At 30.2% G+C, this 23,499-nt stretch overlaps 1 protein-coding gene across 2 annotated transcripts in view; it reads left to right on the top strand.

Moving 5' to 3' along the window:
- Window positions 1-20,814, top strand: part of LOC110624741 (phosphatidylinositol-3-phosphatase myotubularin-1) — a 30,752-nt gene extending 9,938 nt beyond the window's left edge. For both annotated transcript variants that reach the window (XM_021770021.2, XM_021770020.2), the window contains 13 exons: window positions 5,570-5,859; window positions 6,027-6,100; window positions 6,179-6,242; window positions 6,422-6,484; window positions 9,465-9,564; window positions 9,673-9,786; window positions 10,666-10,835; window positions 13,979-14,063; window positions 14,267-14,485; window positions 15,570-15,629; window positions 15,764-15,828; window positions 18,968-19,247; window positions 19,748-20,814. In XM_021770021.2, the coding sequence (XP_021625713.1) occupies window positions 5,570-5,859; window positions 6,027-6,100; window positions 6,179-6,242; window positions 6,422-6,484; window positions 9,465-9,564; window positions 9,673-9,786; window positions 10,666-10,835; window positions 13,979-14,063; window positions 14,267-14,485; window positions 15,570-15,629; window positions 15,764-15,828; window positions 18,968-19,247; window positions 19,748-20,266 (2,103 nt within the window). In that variant the 3' untranslated portion in view covers window positions 20,267-20,814. The remainder of the gene's footprint in view (window positions 1-5,569; window positions 5,860-6,026; window positions 6,101-6,178; window positions 6,243-6,421; window positions 6,485-9,464; window positions 9,565-9,672; window positions 9,787-10,665; window positions 10,836-13,978; window positions 14,064-14,266; window positions 14,486-15,569; window positions 15,630-15,763; window positions 15,829-18,967; window positions 19,248-19,747) is intronic.
- The last annotated feature ends 2,685 nt before the right edge of the window (window positions 20,815-23,499 follow it).

The following is a 23,499-nucleotide window of genomic DNA, read 5'->3' as shown; positions in this document are numbered from 1 at the left end:
TGGGATTGTTTGTGATAGAAGGGGAGTTTTCACTAGGCATGCATGTCTTCAAATAATAGTAAAATCTCATAATTCTTTCAAACTTAAAGAAAATAGTAAGATATTATGGATATTCATAGGGAGTCGTATCATGTTTTATTAATAGTGTGACTCCTATTCTAAGCATGAAAAATCTTCTAATAACACAAATACTTCAAGGAGCACAATTTAGCTCCACTCACTAAAATAACCTTGTTTGTGTTATATAAAGGAAAATTTACTATTTAGTCCTTGTGTTATGGGAATTCATTAGTTAGTCTATCGGTTTTGAAAAATACATTAAAGAGTCCTTGATGTTTTAAAAAGTCTACTAATAGTCTTTTCGTTAATTTTAGCCGTTAAATGTTTTATTATTTAATTCCTGTATTTTGAAAAAAGTCATTAGTTAGTCTCCTAGCTTTATAAAATGTCTATTTATTAGTCCTCTGTATCAAGAGCATTTTAGACTTTTTTGCAATACTTAATAGTACTAATTAGTAGATTTTTTAAAAAGAAGGGATGTTTTAATGTATTCTTCAAGACTGGGGGACCAACTAATGAATTTGCTATAACATAGGGGATAAATAGTAAATTTCTCTTATTTAAAAAATTATCCATCCATGACCCCAAATAATTTTCAAACAAAAAGTGTGTATTATAAGGACAATGACTTGAAAAAAAACAAAATTATAATGCTCAACTAATCATTACCTGTCAGTATAGGGTTTAAGTGACTGGTTGGGATTTAGATGAAAACTGCTGCTGAGAAAGGAGACCAGTGTGTGAAGAAGTAAAGGTAGTATTTGAGAAGGAGACATACTTCGGGCACATGAGTTCAGATGGTAATATTTTGATATTTGCTATTATTTAAAGAACCTAAGAGAATGCTAATATTATCATATTTTCTGGGTGCTTATGGTTCCTTTTTCCTCATACTTGTTGGAGTAAGACTCCTGATGAGGATGCCTAACTTTGACCCCAATATAATGGACTTAGAAGTTAGAACTCTCAGAATTACCTAAAATACTCTATACAGAGCTTTCAAAATGTACATAAGTTGATGAAATTATGGATGTGCCCCCTTTTTTTTTTCATAAAAGAAGAATCTGAGTTTAGAAAACAAAATTACAAATTTTTAACTCTAAATTATTCATCATGATCCGTATACCAAATAGGCACTGCCTCTAATGTTGCATGAAGTCCCATAGAAAAATTTTTCAAGAGTTGAAAGTTAGTTTGTAATAGCAGACGTCTTTTCAAGTGAAGTTCAGCTAGGTTTGCGAGATGGATAGATGTTGTCCAGCTTAATCTTCAGCATGTCATGTGTCGTAATAGTCAACTTAGCTCAAGCTACTCAAAGGTGAAAAGCATTCTCAAGATAGTAGCCACAAGGCGCAAAATAAGCATGTGACCCAAAAAAATGAGGCTCAAACATAAGAAGAGAGAGATAAGTAATTTACTAATTTTCAAGTTGATATAGAATAAGAAGCAGAGAAGGGAAAAATATCAGCATGACATAGAACAAGATACAAATAAAACCTTAGTATGTTAATTTTAGCAGATTGTGCAAATGAAAAAGGAGAAATGGTAATAGAAATAATTTGAAAAAGTTGTCCTCGTCTTTGTTACTAATCAGAACTGGGACCACGGGTGCAGTAATTGCTTTTTTTTGAAGGCATTTTTGCTGCTTTTTTTTTTTTTTAAAACTTTGGAAGACCTTAGGTCAGCGATCTCCTAATAGAAGAAAGCGTGCCTCCTGAAAATTCTCCTAATGCGTCCTATTTAATAAATTAATTAAACCCATAATTGACTTTTAAACCCCTGTTTTAAATGAAATAACATGCACTTATTGGTATAAATCAGGAGGCACCGGTTTTTGTGCCTCTTGGCTCATGAGACTATGAGAAGAACTTGCTTAATGCAATAAGCGAGTGAGTACTAAATGTGGTCTGCATGATTTGTCCAAAGGCCAGCTGAGATATTTATTCATTGCATATGTGTGCCTCAAGCATCTTTGACTACACTAGCCTGAATTTCAGATCAATTAATTTTATAATTCAATTTAAACATAAGGCTTTACGAAAAAAGAGAGAGATTATAAACAATTAGGAGAATGTTACTAGTCCACTAATTTGGGCGCATGACATGTTTAAAATTTTTTTTTATTGAGCATAGCCTTGGGCACATGCAAGAAATTTGGGACAAGCTTGGGTTTCTCTTCACCCTGGCTCAGTTTATGGCCACAGTTTTAAAAAGGAGACTAGAGCTCGACTGACTGGTTTGAAATAAGAGTTCAGCCATGGATAGTATGGATCTAGACAGGAACTATTTTATTTTATTTTATTTTTAAGTGCGTTGCATGTTTTCTACACTTACATACCTTACATATTCGTGTTGTAATTTTTTTTATACTTAATGCTATTAATTTTTAATTAAAAAATGTAGAATTATTGAGAGTTAAAATTTAAAATTATATATTATAAAATAAAATAGTTAGACAATTACATAATAGTTAAACAACAATAAACATAGTAATTAAATTAAATTTAACAATATATTTATATTATCAAAACCAAAAGTAAGCACAAATTGAAATAGAATTCATTCAGCTGGTTAGTCTTTATTCTAAACTAAAACAAACATAGAAAATCAGTTACTAATTGAAGCAAAACTAACATTAATTAAATATTAAAAGTGAACGAATTTATTTATAAAAATTTTATTTGAAAAGGATTAGATATTTGAAAATCTTGTAACCTTATCTACTTCCCAAGTTATTTAATTTTTATCTTATTATGAAGATTGTAATATGTTTTTATATAATTTAATTATGCTGTATAGTTTTAAAAAATATAATATTATAAATAATATTATGGATAAAAAAATCAAAATAAATTCCTATAGAAGAAAAAAAAGTGAAAAAAACAAGATTGAGATTGTACATAAAAATTCCAAGAGGAACACAACAATAACATGAAAAAGGAATTTGCAGTGAAACAGTATACATATATAGGTGCATTGGAGATATGTACATGGGTATTTACAGAAGACGAGGGATTCTTGTTTTGGTTTTCCTATTAGGAAGCTCAAGGTATTGTAATGTGATTAACTTTTCTAGGATAGATAACAAATCAAACAAACTGGAGTATATGGACTTTGGAGTGGAGCACTTCCTCTTCTCCTTGCATTGTAGATCGTCATCCAATTACATTTTTATCCAATCACTCTCCACTGCAACATGAAATATTGCATCTCTTTGATTCCTGTACATAGTAAATAAGGGACACTGCAAGTATTTGTGAAAAACCTTTGTTATATTGACGATATAAGGATCTTAGGCACTTGTAGGGCTGTTCGGTTCCGGTTCTAATATGATTTTTGCTAAGAACCATAACCGGAACCAAACCTCCGATTCTTTGATTTTTACAAACCATACTTGGAACTAAATTTTGGTATGGTTCTGGTGCGATTTTTAATTTAGGCATGGTTTCGGTTTGATTTCAATTTTGATTTTGATTATTTTTTAACTTTAATTTTAGTTTCAATTTCAGTTTAAATCTTGAGTTTTGCAAATAAATTTATAATTTTCTTACATTTATTTTAAAAATAGTAAATAACTAACGTCAAAATAATAATACTATAAATAATATACTATAATATTCTTATCGAGAATTATATATTAAAATGTGTTGTGTAATTAATGTATAAAGATGTATCATATTAGTAATATATGATTCACTCATACAATTAAAAATTATAAAATAATTAATATATTTATGGCTGAAATAACACACATAATCTATTTAGATAGAATAAACTATAATTAACAAATTAAATTATTTAAATCATATTGCTAAAATATATGATTATTTTATACTATTTTTAACACTATTTAATAGTTAAGAGAGATTTATTTTTAAATTATATGAATAATTTAATTTATAAAAATAGTTAAGATAATATTAAATATAAAAACATTCAAAGAGAAAGCATATATATGTACACACATCCAATGAACTAAACTTTTATTAAGTCTCGAATAACTCAAACATAACTATTTTATTTATATTATGACATATTTATGTTTTCTGCTATATGTTACTTAGCAATTTATTAAATTAAGATTTGAATTTTTTAAATAGAATAATATATTTTTAGTAATATAATTTGTAAGATTATATTGTAACTATATAAGATATAAAACATATTATTGAAAAAATATAATAAAATCATAATATCACTAAAATTATTAATAAACATATATGTAAAATCGGTTCTTTGGTGTGGGCCAGGTATGGTCCTCCACAAAGAACTTGAACCGGAATCAAATAGCTAAATGAGTTTGGTCCAATACGGATCGGTTCTTTTTCAGTTTCGTATGGTTTGGGATCCCCAAGAACTATGCTCAACTCTAACTTGTAGTATATGTGATTGACAAACTTTGTTATCCACTACTTATGATCATAACCAAAGTACATTGTCAAGTTTCAATGGTGTACACAAGGACAAAATGTGACTATTGACTAAGAAAATTAATGTCACTTTAAATAGCAAATAAGAAGCGAGCAACATTAGCATGAAAATGATCATGTAATGAGACTACAAGAGATGTAAATAAATAAAGCCTTCACAAGAGCAATAGTTTACTTTTGGTACCATTAACTGTGAACTCCTTTGCTTCCTACATCTATTTTCATATAACTCTTGTAGCATTCTCGATATTTATCCAAGCCATCCGCAAAACATGAAGAACTTTCATACTGAAGCACCAACAAACTTGATATATTCTCAACTTCATGGACAACAGCCTGTAGATAATTATACCAGTGAGAACTCACACAGAGATGAAATGAAATATACCTCATCATAAATTATTATTCTTAACAAAAAAAGATGCAAAGACATTAAACTGCCACTGAATTTGTTGCCATATCTTATGAATATGATTAAGTAGAAGTTTGGCATGCTCTACCTCTCCAAACACTGCTGAATTCATTGTCAGATTTTTATTCTAGAATACTGACTGAATCAGACCAAGCTTCCTCCAACCAAACTCCTACACACAAGATTTTTTTCTTTGTTTATTTATTTTAGGATATTGTTAGCTAAAATAAAACAAAAATTAGTAATTCTTATCATAATGCTGTGTTAATATGGTCTTTTTGGCAATCCTATTACTTTCCCCTCCTTCCCACAGTTGCATATTTTACAGATATGATTGGAAGAATTTTTTTTTTTTTTTTTTTGGGGGAGGGGGAGAGGGGGGGTGGGATCTTGTGATAGTTGATGAAAGTGATATTCTATTTAAGTAGCCTTGTAAGCCTAACGTAAATGGGTATCTTTCCTGCAAGTTCAAGGATGAACTTGTGCATAGACAAGTGTCAACCATTGGAATATATGTACATGTTTATATATATTTCGTTTCGTCTCCTTTTCTCTTATTCAAAGCTTTAATCTGGTTAAGTGGTATAAGATTCACTAGGTCTATTTGTTCAAACTAGGGCCTTCAGTTTATGATGATCTGTTCCTTTTTTAACTTTTAATTGTACAGAGACGTGTTGTTTTTGATGCATTACTGAGGTGTACAAAGCCTTCAAGCCTCTGGGATCTTTATGCTTTTACTTGTGGACCTTCAAAATTTAGAAATGCTAATCCAAAAGTGCGGCTGCTGAATGAGTATTTTCGTCTTCTTGGAAAAGGCTCTATGTGTGCATCAATGGATATGATTGAACATGGATCTTATACATTGTCTAACGAGTTGTGGAGGATCAGTACTGTAAATTGCAACTATTCAATGTGTCAGAGTTATCCGTTTGCCTTGATTGTTCCAAAATCCATTAGGTGAGGCATTGAGATCCTTACAGCATGACATTAGGACGGAAGGAAAATAAGCAAGAGAACACGTTGAGATCTGTTCCTAATATTTTCTTTTTGTCTAAAATCATTTCTTGCAAGGCTTACTAATGCTTCAACTTTTTAATAAATATCTTTGTTTGGGTACATGCTAGTGATGAAGAAGTGCTCCAAGCATCTACCTTTCGTGCCAGGTGTCGATTACCTGTAGTTTCTTGGTGTCATCCTGGTATGAAATATAAAATCTTTATTACTTTTCTTTTCCATGATTTCCATGCTTACACATTGATGTACATGGTATTATTAGGAACTGGAGCTGTCCTTGCACGTTCATCCCAACCCTTGGTTGGTCTTATGATGAACATGAGGAAGTAAGTTGAATTGCCAGCTTAACCACTCATCAATAAGCACTTTTGTGGGATTATGAAAGTTAATGTACAATGTAAAAGAATGTTATGCACATCTTGCTTGTATATCTTCTAATTGATCTTTTTATAATTCGATGGTTATGTTGGTAAATGCATGATTTGGATGATCGTAACATCTGCAGCAACACAGATGAAAAGCTTGTTGCGGCACTTTGCTCTCAACTTGGTGGTGCAAGGGGCCGAAGGTAGGTTTCCTTGCATCTTTTTCCCATTTTTATCTGATTGTACTTATTGTTCTATGTTTTCATGCTTGTAACATACTTTTATTTTCTGGATTCTTACTTGATTTCTAGATTTTAATTTTACTTCATCCATTAGCTTTAGCAATGACTATATTTTCTGCTATCTGCATAATTTGCAATGATCCACTTATATTCAGTTTGCAACTCACAAATTGCGGACAAATTTGGATTTTTTCTTTTCTGCATTTGTGTGTATGTGTTGCTTTAAAGTGATACTATGAAACTACTACTTTCTCATCTGATAAGGAAATAGGAATTTTAATGATACACCTTAATACTCTCGTGTCTTATTAGTCCAGTTCAATATTTCATTGGTTGTGATGCATCTATTGCTTTATTTATTTGTTTATTTATATATTTACTGTTGCATCAGTTGCTCTTATTACTTTTCTTTTTATTGGTCTTTAATGATAAGAATTCCTTTTTAGTTAAATTACATTTTATTGGTCTTTAATGATAAGATCCTTTTTAGTTAAATTACATTTAGTACTTAAGTTTTGGTTTTAATAACAAATCTAGAACGTTTTCAAAAAAGTAAAGTTAATTGTAATGAAAAAAAATTGCTTTTACAAGTTCATATATGCATACATATATATTAAGTTTTTATTTGGTAGCACAAAATATCACATAGAATCAATGTAATAACAGAACAGTAATGTTGACTAAATATCCAGTAAACACTCGTGAACTAAAAAAAGAATAAAGGAACCTTCTTGAGAAGGCAATTGAAGAATGCTTTAATCATTATAACATAATCACATGTATAATAAAAATAAAATTAGTTATACAATCACAATAGTCACTTAAGACACTCAAGATTATCTAAATTAAGAACTTTAAGACAAATTTAGGGTAGAAATTGAGAGAAATTTGCAGTTATATGAGAAATTAATTATTGAGTTAGGTTAAGTTGATGCAATAACATGTTTAGTGTTAATTATGATATTTATTTAAATTAGTTAGGAGCATGTGAAAGGTTCATGCTAAGTTGTTCTTGTAAATTATTTTTAATAATAGTATATTAAATATCTTTTATATGAATAATTACTATTTCTTTACTTTAATTTTTATAAAATGGTAATGGTTTATTCGCAAGAGCTATTATTTTTTAAAGAAATGAATTGTCATTATCTCAAACTAATTTTTTGGATGGAATAGAACAAACACATTCCAATCTAGTAAGTCCATAATGAGAGATTTTTTAGTTTTATTTAAGTGATACTAAACAAGTGACAAATTATATAAAATAAATAAAACTTTATGCACAAAAATTTGTTGATACTTATATTTTTAATAGTTTCACGCCAAATATGTGTGAGAAATAAAAATAATAAGGGGCATATAACTATGTTAATCAAAATTACTTTTATTATTTGTTATAGAAACAAAACCAAAATTTCAAATATAGTTAATCTCTTTTGATATTTATGATATTTTCTTTTTGAGAAATATATATTTGTTATCATTTTTAAGTTAAGTCATAGTTTAAGGCCCATAGTATATAATAACCCTTCAATCCCATTTGTTAAAACCATGGCATGAATTGGTTGTGGTTGAGGGAATCATTTATCAATACGAAAATTTAAGCACCACAATCGCACAAGAAGCCTCTTTTTGTACCTTACGAGTTGCAAGGTTGCATGCAAGGTACATGTCAAGTTATTTAAAATGTGTTGTATTACTTCGTCCATCCCATAAAGATCGACCTATAGTTATTTTTACAAGAATTAAGAAAATATAGTCAATATAGTTAAAGCAATAAATTTCTATATTATCTTAAACCTAATATATTATTAACTCGTATTGCTTTATCACTAAATTATTCTTGGCACTAATAAAATTTCGCTTTTACAATGTATATTAATAGAGGTATATTATGAGCCAATGCATAAATTATCATCTCAAAAGGAAAAGTGACCTATAATTTGTGACAAATAAAAAAAAAAAAAAGCCTATCTTTGTGAGATGGAGGAAGTGTTTTGGATTTAATTATTTGATTGAGAATATAATTTAACTTATGACATAATTTAGTGTTGTACTTATTATAAAAATGTTTAATTTTTGAATAGAATGTTTTTCTTTTTTTTAAAAAAATGAAATATGAGAATATGGTGGTTTTATATATCAACTTTCATATATCAGAGTAAGCATACTTCTCATGTATAATCCAAATAGCATAATATAATTTTAAGGACTTAAAAATTATGAGAAATTATTATAATAAATGATGTACAATTAACTATTTTTTTTAATCAACTATTTTTTAGAATTGCCGAATTTTGATATTGTTAATATATTTACAATGTGAAGAGCAAAGATTTTGCAATTTTTTTTTTTTGAAGAGAAACTCATCAAATGATTAGTTATTGTCACTATTATTGTTTTCATGAAAATCAATAGATGTTAATTTGAGACAGGAAAGCATTATTAATTTTAATCATTTGAAAATAATTAAATTTAAAAAATTTATGATTATCGAAATAATGTAAAATAAGGCATATGTTAAAAACTTAGGAAAAAAAAAAGTCTTGTCCAATTTTTTAGAACTAAGGTAAAATTGGCATTAGAAAAATTAAAACAAAACCTGTCAAACGCTAAGGCTTTTTTGTTGTATAGTATAGAAAAATTAATGCTTATGTTATAGAAAGGCATTTGAAGAATGTCATAAGTTTTAGAATGTCATAAATTTTTTTTATAAGTTTTTGAACTTGATTATTATGAAGGGAATATAAGTTTTGGATGGATAGTAATTCTACTAGAATATTATTTCAACTTGAAATACAGGTAAAATGTTGTCTTGACTTGTATTAGTTTACCCATACTTTTTTCCATGGCATTATTGTTGTGCCTTTGATGAATAGCATGTATTCTTTAAAGAGTATTTAAATTTTCTTTCCCTTTTTATTTATAACTTTCTTTTCAGGAAGTTGTATATTGCCGATGCAAGGCCCAGAAAAAATGCTTTAGCGAATGGAGCCATGGGAGGTGGCTCAGAGTCGTCTTCTAATTATTTTCAATCTGAGGTATGTGAAATGTTTGTGCTGTGCATTGCAGTTATATTTCTCTTGTTCATCTGCTTTCGATGTCAAATGCTTCAGTAATCTCATTTCTTCTTCATGGTCTGCCATCAGGTAGTTTTCTTTGGGATAGACAACATTCATGCAATGAGAGAGAGTCTTTCTCGGCTTAGGGACTACTTAGATACTCATGGCACTACTTCATCAGATGGAATGTCATCGTTTCTGGTTAGTCTTGGACTTTTAAGGCCTGGCTGCTTTACCAGTGATAAATTACTCAATCTCTGTTTAATGAGCTGTCTATTGTTTGCTTTCATGTAGCCTCATGTGGTTTAACATAAAAACGGTATCCCAGGCTGAATTTAATAATTATGTTCTTTTGTCCAGTTAATTTCTAATACTATGATTTATCGCCATACTGTAATATAGCTGCATGTTTTTGTCGTCAATTAAGGCCTTCAGTGAAAACCAGAAGTATCTGGTTCACTTTCCATGGACATTGATGAATGTGAAACAAAAGGTAAAAGAAAGCAGAAAGAAGGAAACATGACTTGTATGCTGTTTACAGTTTCCTATTTAACCTATCAAGCCTGCTTGCATATTGAATGCTACACCTGAAAACAAATTTACTGGATTTCTGTAGAACTCAGCTCAGTCTTCACTCCCATGCAGCAGCAGCAGGACCACCAACAACAAATAAGCCTTAATCCCAAACTAGTTGTGGTCAGGTTTAGTTTCGCTATTCAGTTATGTTAACACCAAGTCCATATTAATATTCAAGACATCTAAATTCTTCAATACTACTTCCCTCTACGTGATCTTAGGTCTTCCGCTTTCACTTCGCTTTTTTGTTTCCCTACTAACTTATCACACTTCCATATTAGGGCCTTTAGCTAGTGCTTCACTACCATAAGAATTTGAAATGTTTGAAGTAGATTTTGAACAATTGATTTCATGTTTAGTTGGAATGTGGAAGTTGGAAACTCCTTGTGATATGAGTTTGGAAATGTTAGGATAATTAATGTCTCCCGGGCATCTTACTAAATTTTGGTAGTGAAGCCTATTTGTAGTGTGCTATATCTGTTGAATGACATTTCTCATTGACAGAGACATGGTGGTTGGACATGGGGAGGGGGTAATCTCAGCAGTATGTCTGCTTCTGTATCAACTCTGGGTGACACTGGTTGGCTGATACATGTTCAAAGTGTCTTGGCTGGTTCAGCTTGGATTGCTGCGCGCGTTGCTCTGGAATCGGCGTCAGTTCTTGTACATTGCAGGTCAGAAATCCATTAATGTCATAGCCTCACCTACAGATCTTGGCAATAACTGATGCAAAAATCGTGTGCTCTACATTCTATCTGTTCTCATTTTCTCTTCAAATTTATCTTCTTGTTCATTTTTCAATTATCTATTTTAAATTTTAACTGACAACGCCTTTTCTTTTATCTTTGCATGGTTCATTATGTTTGTTTATGCTTACCTACTCTAAAAAAAGGCTTGTCAACATATTTTGAATCCAAAAGATCTAAAAGAATTGATCACTTAAGGTAGTTTTAGCAGAGGGATCTTGTCTCCTTTTTCTTCTCTGAGAATGTTGTTTATTGAGAGAGATGCTTTGAGAAAATTTTAGAATGTAGTATTTCCCCGTATACATTATTAGCTTGATTGTCCCATCAAGAATATAAGGAAACCTTGTGCTTCTATTTTTTGGTATTTATGCACAAATGCAATACAAGTAGAGCGGCCATGACTTCTGTTCATGCTTTTGATGTTATGGATTCTGTTGATTCCATCTCATGGCGCCAAATTTTCATGTAACAGCTGTTTTGATTAATGGTTTTAGCATTGCCTTTACTTTCATGCCCTATAAATTATAAAGGTTTGAAGAAGTGAAAGTATGTATATATTGTTTGTTAATTGTCTATTGTATGATACCCCCTCCCCCAAACAAAGAAAAGAAAAGGCAATTGTTATGCTTATTTGCACTTCTCTCCCATACTTTCGGCTAAGGAGATATCTATCTATAACAATTTTAATGTTAAACAATACCATGGAAACCTTTTGATTTTCCTTTGAGAAGTGTCAGTTAAAAACCCCCTTGTTCATGTTTCTTATAGAAATTGTTGTTATAATTATGATGCTTCTTTTGGTGATGGAATGATATATATATTTTTTGAACTTCTCTCACTTTAAACTTGTTTCATAAACACAAACCCTACACCTGTTACATAAGATCAACAATTTTGACTTGTGTCAATTGTAGAACTGTGTTTCTTGTGTAAATGAACTTTTTTCTTCTTATGCTCATGTTCCCCCTTGGTTGTGGATGTTAATGTATTAACAGATTAAATTAAAAACTCCAAGTCTCTAATTAGAAGTCCTATATGTAGACTCATGAAAAAATATAAATTGCATGAAATCTTTAGCTTAATTTCACCTATGGGCACTTAATTAGGCACTTATTTTGGATGGTCAGAGAGCTTCAATTTGTATCAACGAAATTACTCTATTTTTTTTCCAGGAAAGTCTATGTTGCTAGGTTTTAGAAGAATTCTATAAAAAATTTTGGCATGAACATGTAATATTTGTCATACACATCTGCAACGAATTAGCGTATTATTTTTCAGTAAAAAGGGGCTAGAATCTCCAAACAATTGTGACCTTATTGAAGCAAAATCATATTTAATACTTCAGTGGTACAAGTTGACATTTAGTTGCCATTACCATTGATTTAAATCAGTTGTGATGGAAATATGTATGATAATGGTAGTATGTAATGGTAATGACCTACTGCTAGGCAAATTTGTTTTGAAAAAATTGCAAAGTTCATAAAAAGAATCGATATTTAAGATATAATTAAAACTAATATACAAAATTAAATAATAAGCATAAATATATCAAATGAAGATATTAAATTCGTCATTCTTGGGCATCATTAGCTTTATTCAACTTAAAATTTAAATATCTTGGTAGATAGTACAGGACTCACTTTATTATTACCAAAAAGACATTCATGCTTATGTTTTTTCACTGAAACTAATTCCAGAATATATGGAATTTAGGAAAAAAAATTTAACAACTTGTAGATCAGGCAAAATAGTAGTACATAATATAAAATTCCTGAACAACTTAGAATAAACTATAATTTTCTTTCAAAGTTTTCTAAGTAGTGTTAGACATTCAATTTGGCACTAATCTATAAATGAGCAATTACGAGCTGAGGAAAAATATCAACAACAAAGATTAATGACTCACCCTTTGCAAAATATGGATGTAGAAGTATAGATTAATTGCTCTCCTCCACTTCAACTCTTTAGCTCAAGGAGTGAAGATTTGTGAAAGATGGAAAATTTGAGAGAAGCAGAAAGGCAAGTGTGGACTGTGGAAACCAGAAAACAAAGCTCTCTGCCTCTTTGCCATAGTTATCAAGGGTGCGACTGATGCGTGCTCCCGGTGCAATGCACTGCCAGCGATGAACTTGGCGCCTCAGTCACATGAAGGCGGGGAACCTACACCAGGTGCACCAGTGATCCCTATTAAAAGGACAGAAAAGGGCTGTTGATTGTTAACTCTAAACCATCGAAGAAGAATCTGGCTGCTGCTTGTGCTGCAGCTTTATTTTTACAAATTCCTGGATTTATGTCTTAGGCTGCTGCTTCTGCTCCTTGAACATGGCCTGATGCTTGCGCTCCATCTTGAATTCTCTAGAGACTAGGATTCGTGTGGGGGCCTACTGTCTTTTTTTTTTTTGGCTTCCTTGGGTAATGGGTTTACAATAGAACAATGGATTTCCTGCGCATGTCAAAGAGAGGGAAGCCATGGGCACTTTTTTACAAATCATATTAACCTTATGCCATTTAATAATACTAAAATTATGAAAATAATTTAAAAATTGTAATTACTGATGATTTATATTTTAATTAAGATAAGTATTTAGTTCTTAGAAACTTTGACCATTAGATACTAATTAAATAATTGAGCATTGTGAAAAACTTTTAACTAAAAACACATATCATATTAAATGAGTAAATGAGTATGATATACTCAATATATGTATGATCGATCATCAATTAAATTAAATGCATAATTGTATGGAACTCATTAATTGATTTCTTATGTCTTTGATCTTATTTGTAATTTAAATTTAAATCTAATAGTTATTTGTTTAGGACAGAGTATCATGTGGTCAAATCATTTGATGGGTTTTTAACATTTTTTCCCCTTGCCTCACTTTGGTAGGCACCTGCACCTAGGCTCTAGGATGGCTTCATGCCTTGGTGCGTCTTGCTCCTTTAATAACTATGTGCCTCAGTTACTTGTTGCTCTGAAATAGCAAGTTTCTTTTCTTTCCTTTCTTGTGTGTCTTATTGTTAGAAGTTATATGCAGTTGTTGACTTACCTGTGTCATTGTATTGTGTAGTGATGGATGGGATAGGACTACGCAGTTGGTATCACTTGCTAATTTGTTGCTTGATCCATACTACCGAACGTTCACTGGGTTTCAGGTATTTTGATTGCTGTATGAAATAGGTTGATTTCATATGTTTTTCTCTGCGTGCGCTTAAGTTGTAGGCTTGTAGCTTGTACAAACAGAAGGAAACTATCTTTTCCTCATGTTGCTGGCATTGGGGTTGCCCTTGTCAGCTTGTTGGTGATCATATACCTCTTATGTGACTTTTACATTCCAGGATTTCTTGAATTGGTACAGGCACTTGTTGAAAAGGATTGGCTAGCATTTGGACATCCATTTGCGGATCGTGTGGGAATGCCAACTGTATCTGGTAATGGCAATATGCCTTTTGAATTATCTCGTCAGTCTTCTGGAAGCTTTTCATCATCAACCATGCGCCAGTCATCAGGATCATTCACATCCCAAACTCCTAGTTCTTCTCATGCACAGAACAACTATTCTCCCATATTTTTGCAGGTGTGTGATTTAAGCATCCTCCTCAGGAATTGTCTTCCTAGTTTCTACTGGTTATCATAATCATTATTGTTAGCAAACAAAAATTAATTAGGATAAAGAAAGCCTGTGCTTAAAACCCAACGGTTTCAGTAGGCTACAAAAGCAGCTACAGATCAGCAAATGCCCAACACTTCGGCCAAAAAGGGTTGCGGCATGTTTTGGTACTGACCTTACAGATGTGTCAATGGTTTTATCCCACATTAGCTTGGACTGAAATCGGAGTTATTGATGCTTTCATGTACCATCTCTTCCTTTAAAATGCAATTTAAGAGAAGCTTTGACTTTCCTAAAACTGGGAGAAGGTTAAGTCAACAGGCTCACAACATATTAACATAAATGATACAGATATGAGATTTATTTTACCAGCCTATGAAGATTTTTGAGCCTTCATATTTTTTGAGAGCGAGATTTATCTGAAATCATAATATTCACTAGAAACTACAATTCTGTGCTAACGTAGGTACACAGATTGTGAAAGATGTACATAGAAAAGAGCAACGTCATAGTTACAAGCACTGTGTATGTGGGTTGTTCCACTTTGATGGTTCTGATCCAAAATAATATTCTTTGTGTAGTGAAGATGCATAATTATGTTTTTATTTTATTTTATTTGTATTTTTTTAACTTATTTGTGGTTTTCATTATGCCAAATGTGTAAAAGGTTACTAATCTTAAATTGGGGTCATAATTTGGATGCATGACAACACAAGATGTACGATCTGGAAGCAGTTACAGGGTTTATTGTATGATCTAATTTAGAGGATCGATCTTAAAATTGTATTGTATACTTCTATGATAGTGGATACTTCTACTGGAGTATTATTTAGTTTTGCATTTGACGTCTTAGTAGCTTCATGATCATTTATTTGATAATTTCATACAAACATTAAAAAGTGTATGAAATTAAAAAAGAAACAATTTTACATTTAATCTGAAAGCCTACTATACTTTATTGCAAGTAAATTTGAGAATCTGTCATGTAAGATCGTGTTCTGTAAATTTCTGGGAACCAGCTGATAATTTGATACTGCAAATGTATATGCAGTGGGTTGATTGTGTCTCACAGTTGCTGCGAATGTATCCATTCGCTTTCGAGTTCTCCTCGGTAAGTGATTTGTTTTGTGATTAACACTCATTTCTTTATTTCATGAAAAGCTAGATGTTGTGTTAGAAAGCATAGGAAAAGAAGTTTCATTTTTTTCATCTTATTTTTTTGCTGACTTTTGTATGGTGATTTAGGCTTTCTTGGTGGATTTATTGGACGCAGTACTTTCATGTCGTTTTGGTAACTTCTTCTGCAACAGGTATTTTTGTATTCCTATTATCCTTTCAACCATGGTTTTAAATCGCGGTTATGGTCACGGATAATAGAAACTGGCTTGAATGGCCATAACGTAGTGGTAATGCCTGTCGCTACACAGATTTTTTTGAAAAATTTGCTAAATTCCTGAAATGAATAAATACTCAAAGATTTAATTAAATTAAGATATCCAACAAAATAAAAAGCGTAAATATTGTTGGATTTTGAGAGGGGAGGTTATTTTCTCTTGGCATTGGCATTGGCATTGTTGGTTTTGGAGAAGTCATCTTCTCCTGACATTGGCTTTGTTGGAATCAAGGCCTGTGAATTTAAGGGAGATTAAGATGAAAAAAAAAAAAAAGAAGAAAAGAAAGAGAACGAGAAGAACTTACATTTAAAATCTAAAAAATAGGTGGTCTCAAATTACATCTCTTGTTCTCTTCTTAATACCCAACAAATGTATCAACTAAAGGCCAAAATAATCAATCTAAAATCGAAATCACTGTGTAGACAGTAAAGAATTAGCTATTTAATTTTTGAAAATTAAATAACTAAGTTAAGACTCTAAGCATGTAACTTAAAAACAGGTCTCAAACTTACTATTTAATTTATGAAAATTAGTCTCAAGATGGTGTATTTTTCATAATTTTGTCTTGCCAAAGCTTAAATATATACTTAGCAAATATTATTAAAGCGTAAAGCTTAAACCTTTATTTAATATTATATTTTATATATTTACCTAAAAATGATTCAAAACAATAGCTAAAACATAAGAAAAAGAAAAAGCAAAAGAATAACTCACTTTCCTCTCATTTACTTCAAAATCATCTTATCATTTGATGACATATGCTATTGAGCTCAAAATTTTTTTGTGAAATTAAGGATTTCACTTAAGTTTATTGTTGAAAGAATTAAGAGAGTTGAGAGAAAATGGCTTAGCGACCTGGAAATAAAATGAAGAGGAGCAAAATAAATAAGTTAAGCTAGTTTTCTGCACAAAAAAAAGGTCTTCTCTGCTGCCTTTGATATGAAAAATATTAAATAAAGTCAAAGATTATGAGCTGAAAAATAATGGCTGTTATAAGGTGTAATGACAAAAAAATCCAAAAGTTTACAAACTTTTACATTTATATCCTAAACTTGAAATCTTGGACAATAAAGTCAATTCTTTCACATTTTCCTCAAGTTTGGCCATTACTTTAATCAATTTTGATGAAAATTTTTTTTAATCCATATGTCATGCCATGTGGATTATTCTTTAAAAGGTTTAATGAATAAAAAAAATCTGAACGTTTATAAGTTTATATCTAAAACTTTAAATTCTGAATAGTAAAGTCAAACTTTTTTCAGTTTATCACAATTATAACAAAGAGGGCTAAATTGAGTATGGAAAGTTCACTGTAAATTACAATATAGTCCATAAAGTTTTGTTTGACCAATAAAATAGTCCTTGAAATACATTTTTATTTTAGCAATGTATTTTTTGTTAATTCGATTTTACTTCTCATTCTAACTTTTTACATATTTATTGTAGATTAATAAAAAATTTTAAATGTAAAACAACTATAGATTAAAATATGTATATTTCATTTTATTTTAATATTATTGATGTGAAGTATAGTTTTTGTCCAATAGGCTAATAAATTAATATGTATCACAAGCATATTTATGATATACGTGAGCAAAACAAAGAGGAAAAGTATTGAATAGCTCAAACAACTTATGAAAAATGTGGCTAAGAGATGTGAGCATTTATGTGATCATCAAGGGGATGACTTTATAGACTAAAATATATAATATTTCATTTTATTTAGTATTATTGATATGCAATATTGTTTTCCATATATTAAAAATAAGTATATAATTTATAATGTTGAGTATAAACATCTAGTGAAATATTTTAATATATAATATTTACATGTGATATTTTATGTAATGGGAATTTATTTGTAATAAGTATTTATTCAATATAGTATGTTTAATATTATATATGATAAATATAAAATAAATTGACCTTCAATATAAAATTTAAATTAAAGGACCATAAGTTTTATTAATATAAAACTTTAGAGTCTATTGTAATTTACCATTAATTTTTTCAGGTTTAATTTAGTCCACTTGATTATAATTGTGACAAATTGAAAAGGATTGGCTTTATTTTTTAAAATTTAAAGTTTTGGATATAAATATAAATTTAATGTAAATATTTAGATTTTTTTATCTAATAGGCCTTTTAAGTAATACATAGCATTTCTTCAAAAAAAAAAAAAAGTAATACATAGCATGACAAGAGAATTAAAAAAATTTTGGCAAAATTGTTCAAGGTTAATAGCTAAAATTGAGGCAAATGTGAAAGAATTGACTTTATTATCCAAAATTTTAAACTAGGATATAAATGTGAAACTTCATAAATTTTTGGATTTTTTTTTCCAATAAGCCTTAATGATCAGTAACGGCTGTTTATATAATGCGAGTAACAGCCTTTACAGCTGCAAATTTAAAAAATCCCCTTAAATAACAGGTAATGGTAACAGTAAGTTAAATTTCCTTTAAATAATGGCCGTTACTAATTTAATGGTCGTTGTTTAAAACCATGCTCTCAACATTATCCAGTTAACTTGTTTGTAGAATTGTCCAAAGATGAATTTTTATAAGCCTGTAGTTTCTTTGTGCATTGGTCTTATCTCCCTCCTACATGGATCATCATTTTAGTGCCATGTTTAATTTTTGGAGCTGGAGAAACGGAATCAAGGACTCCTTTTCACAATTGAAATTAACATTTTCCCTTTGTGTTTCATAGTAGTTGTACTCAGCTGTAAGTTCCTCAAAAAAAATGTGATGACATTTGGGGATTATTGGTTTTATTTGGCTGGGATAAGAGGCTAGTCGATGCAAAATGCATAATCTAAGGATTTTATCATGAGAACCACCCTCTGATGGTTCTATTCAAGCTTGACTACCAATGCCATTGCGTACTGGCTTATTTTGTTATGCTAGAAGGAAGCATAAAATGGAATTTTCAACAAAGCAATTTCAACTATGTCGGATCTTAATGTTTGGAAAGCATCAGAAATACTTTTCATTTTCCTTTTTTTCTTTTATTATTATTATTATTATTTTTGAGTTTTCTGTCCCTATTTCAGTGAAAAGGAGAGGCAGCAAGTTGGTGTCTCTGAAGCTTGTGCATGCATGTGGGCTTATTTGACTGATTTGCGCTCTCTGGAAGGGAGGTCTCATTTGCACTATAACCTTTTCTATGATCCACATAAGCATGATGGTCCATTGTTGCCTCCAGCAGCAGCCTTAGCCCCAACTCTTTGGCCAAAATTCCATCTGCGATGGGCTTGTCCCTCAGAAGCCCAAGCTGGAGAACTTGAAGCTCAGTGTAGGAACATGTCAATGAAATTTTTTGAACTACAGAAGGTAACATATTTATATTATGTTTTCCTGGTACAAAGCCTGTATGATGATTATTTCTTAACATGTGACTGATTGGAAATTTTCCACTACTTGGCTTTTGCCTGGACGAACCTGAATAGTCTATAGGAAATGCAAAATATTGTGGGCTACGTGATGCAGGGTTTTCTAGCGATTTTATGAGTACCTATATTAGGAAAAAAATATGGGGAGTGGATTTTTATTTATTTAGGAAGTTATGTTGGTTTGAGATTCCTAATTAGTGTTCGTTTAGCGTTTCAAATCATAATAGCCGCAGGTATATAAATGATCTTTTGTTGTGTTCTATTGGTTCTAGATCACTCTGGTTACATTTTGTTTTCTGAAGCCAATAGCATGTCGTTTTCTTCCTTTTTCAAATAAATCTTAGAGAGGCTGCTGTTGTAGACATTTTGTTAGGTTCAACCAAATTACAAGATTGGATTGTAATTTTCTTATTACATCATTGGGTGGGTTAATTCTAACAGGCAAAAGAAGTGGCAGAAAGAAAAGCTAAGGAAATGGCTATATCCATGGAATCATTATCTGCAGAATTGTCAAATGAGAAGCAGATCAGTAGCTCTGCAGCGGCCTTGGCAAAGAGGGCCAGCAAGGAAAATGCAGCCATAAAAAGAGCCATCCAGTCATTTGGATGCAAGGTTCACTTTGCAAGAAGTGGTGATACTACTGTGGATGTTGAAAGCAACACCAGAGAAACTCCACAGAAACTCATGTATTCTTCTTCAAGAAGTAAATCTGATGGTAATCTGCGGCATGATGAGAAGTCAGATCTATCTGTTTCAATTACAGTAGCTGCAGAAGATGCTCCCAACAATTCTATTAGTAGACTGTGTGAAACTCTATGCCCGTTACGAACAACAGATGGAGGTTGCCGCTGGCCAGAAGCAGGTTGTGCTCAACTAGGTAGTCAGTTTGTTGGACTAAAAGCAAACTTTGATGCGTTTGATCGGCTTTCTATTTATGATGGTTATTTTGAGACAGAATAAAGAATCAATAAAATTTGCCTTATCCAGACATAGGTTCAAGGCATCAATTTTTGTCATTTATTAGTTGAGATTTATCCTCAAGAGAAGATCATTTAGATAGATTGTGAAGCTTAGTTGGAAAATTTATGCCAGATCTCAAGCAATGAAAGCATCAATGCTAGCACATTAGGATAGACCCTCTTATTTCGTACGGGTCTCGGAACCATTCGCATAGAGAATATAGAGTTAGCTGTAAAGCATCTTTAGACTACTCATTCCTGGGTAGCAGAAGGGAAAGTTGGAAGTGTTGCATTGAAGACCTAATGTGTGTTACGGTGGTATAGTTTTTCATCCCGTTGTTAGGATAGCATATTGCCATTTGTTATTATGATTTTCAATTATTCTAATAAGATTATGAACTGTATAAATCAGTGAGCTTTAGCTCAGTGGTATGGCATTGTCGGCTATGTAATCTCTAGTTTGAGTTCCAGTCACGGCCAACTGTACCAAAACAAGGTATTGTACAGGTCCCTAAATAATTTTATAGCAAAAGTCTCATTTAATTATTATTTTCTTTCCGAACATGCATACAAAGAAATATTGCATTAAAAGACTAAAGAATATTGCATTTTGGCCTTGCTGGATGTCTTGCTCGTCACGGGTTTGATAACATGTGCTTAATGTTTAGTGTCTATATTGTGGATGTTTAATTTGAGCCCTATTTTTATCTTTATGTTTAAATTTCTTCATAAGTTTTGGTTTAAGGTTGATTTAGCTGAGAAATTAAGAGAAATCAACAAATTAATTATATCATTATTAGTTTTTGGGTTTTTTATTTTTTAAAAACTAAAAATAGTTTTTTAAGTTTCCTGTGTAATTAGAAAATAAATAAAAATGTTCATAGTGGAGAAACTGATTTGTGGTTAAAACTGAAACAAGAATCTTCGTTGTTGTTTTCTGTTTTCGCTGTTGCATTTAAAAAATAAGGGAAATTAAAAACGAAAAAAAAAAAGTTAATTTTTGAATTGAAAATAGTTATTAAATTAAAAATTTTCAAACATTTAGCTGTTAGTTTTATTTTGTCTCTCTTCATCGAGTACATCTTCTACTTTACACTCTAAGTTATATTTAGGCATTACTATTTGTCTGTACAGCTAATCTGAAAATTTAAAGGTTGGAATTTCAATATTCAAATCATCAGAAGTTTGATAGTTTGTTGCCCTTTCTTCATTGAGGGAACTTTCTATAAACCCCAAGTTGGTTTTCTACTGTTCCTTGTTAACAAGCTTCTCTCTCTAGTTTAACGTGGTCAGTCCACATCTCAGCAAGCAGTAGCGGTGGGTTTATTTATGGATGTAAGGTGGTAGTTGAACCTCCAATCACATTTTTATTTATGCTTTTCTTCTTCAGCCTTATAATTTTTATTATTATTTAAAGATGATTTTTTATAAAAAAAAATTATTATTTAATTTTTATGGAGAAATTATTTTTTTAATTTTAAAAAATATATTGACATTTTAAAAAAAATATTAATTAATCTTTATATCTGCTGTTAAATATTTATTATTTAATTTTTTATAGTATGAAAAAATTGATTAGTAGTTAGTTTCTTTATTTTAAAAAATATATTAAAATTTTTTAAAATTTTTTTTATAAAAATTATTAATTAATCTCCTAATATTAAAAATATTTTAGACTTTTCTCGAACATTTAATTATTAGAATTAACAAATAGTTTGATTAATAGATATTTTAAAATTTCAGAGATATATTAATATATTTTTTAAATTATGAAATTATCTAATAAATTTTCATGTTGATGAGATTGACATTTGGAGTAAGATTATAATATGTAGACTGATTTAGAATTTGGTATATTAAATGGATTTGATTTAGTAAATGAAAGTAGCAATGAAGTTGGATAAAACTTTCTGAAGTTAAAAAGTTTAAGAAAATAAAATGCCGTGAGAAGAATATACATATTTTGTAATATATATACTTTGTTTGTACGGAATATGTTTGTTACATATTTCCTTCGAGTGAATCATGGCAGCAGCTCATTAATGCTGGACAATTAACTTTTTAATATCGAGTCAATTAAAACCATGTTATTTTTAACAATATTAGATTTGAGAGTTTGAATATCCTTATTCTCAATGCTATGTGGGAGACCATTTAGAGTTCTTTATATGTCTAAAATACTGAAGGTCTAGATGTCGTACTATCTTATTATTCGATTACTTTTCATCTAACTAGGTTAAATAAATAATATACATGTGTCGTAATCTAAAAAAAAATGTATTCTATATATTATTCTGTAGGAGAGAAACTAAATATTAATTCTTTTATTGAAAATGTTTAAAAAAATTATTGAATAGAATGTATAATTTAAAAAATATTTTTCTCCTTTTCCTCACTTCAGATGTATATAAAAAATATTGCTACTTTTTTTTTTTTACCATATTCTCAAACTGATTTTAGTTTATATTATCAAAATTAACACTCATAATTTTTAATGTCAAAAACAATAATTATAAGAAGTTTTTTTTTTAATTTTTTTTTTAACTATCAGTATTCTTAAATTTGAAATTCCCTAGTCTCATGCAAATAGTTATTTTCTTCTTTAAAGCAAATGATCATGAAATTAGCATAATTACACATTTATTTGCTTTAAATGAATGATGCGTGAGGTCGGCAAGTTAATTACGGAATATCTTAGCATCTACTTAGTCCAAATACTAAGGTAGAAATTAAAACGAATATTTGGAATATGTTGGGGTAGAGCAACCGTTTAATTCTAGTAAATACTATATTTACCAACATTAATATGTCACAACAAAAAGGAATGTTTGCATATTTTGTGGATAGGGTTCAGAAAAGACTTCAAGATCAAGGATGATAACTCCGTTAAATATTTTCAGATATATGTTCTGATCGATTTTTAATATAATGATTTTGGATAGTACATGATTAGACTTGAGACGAATTTGGATATAAAATTAATATCTATAATGAGTTAGAATCGAAATTAAATTTTATGATTATTTATTATCTGCCTCTGTTTATATAAATAATTAATCAAACATAAATATATATTTTATAATAATATAAGATAAATTATAATTGAATTTGAAAAGGATCCAGTATTGAAAATAATAATTAAGTTTAGGTTGAATATAGTGATTTTAATATGTAACTTACTAATTGCGATTCCTGGTGGAAGAAAAAATTATTGTCTAAGGCTGGCAGAAAGAA

This window comes from Manihot esculenta, chromosome 10 (assembly GCF_001659605.2).
Source record: "Manihot esculenta cultivar AM560-2 chromosome 10, M.esculenta_v8, whole genome shotgun sequence".
Lineage (NCBI taxonomy): Eukaryota > Viridiplantae > Streptophyta > Magnoliopsida > Malpighiales > Euphorbiaceae > Manihot > Manihot esculenta.
The sequence above is the reverse complement of the archived record's forward strand: the minus strand, read 5'-3'. Positions and strand labels throughout refer to the sequence as shown.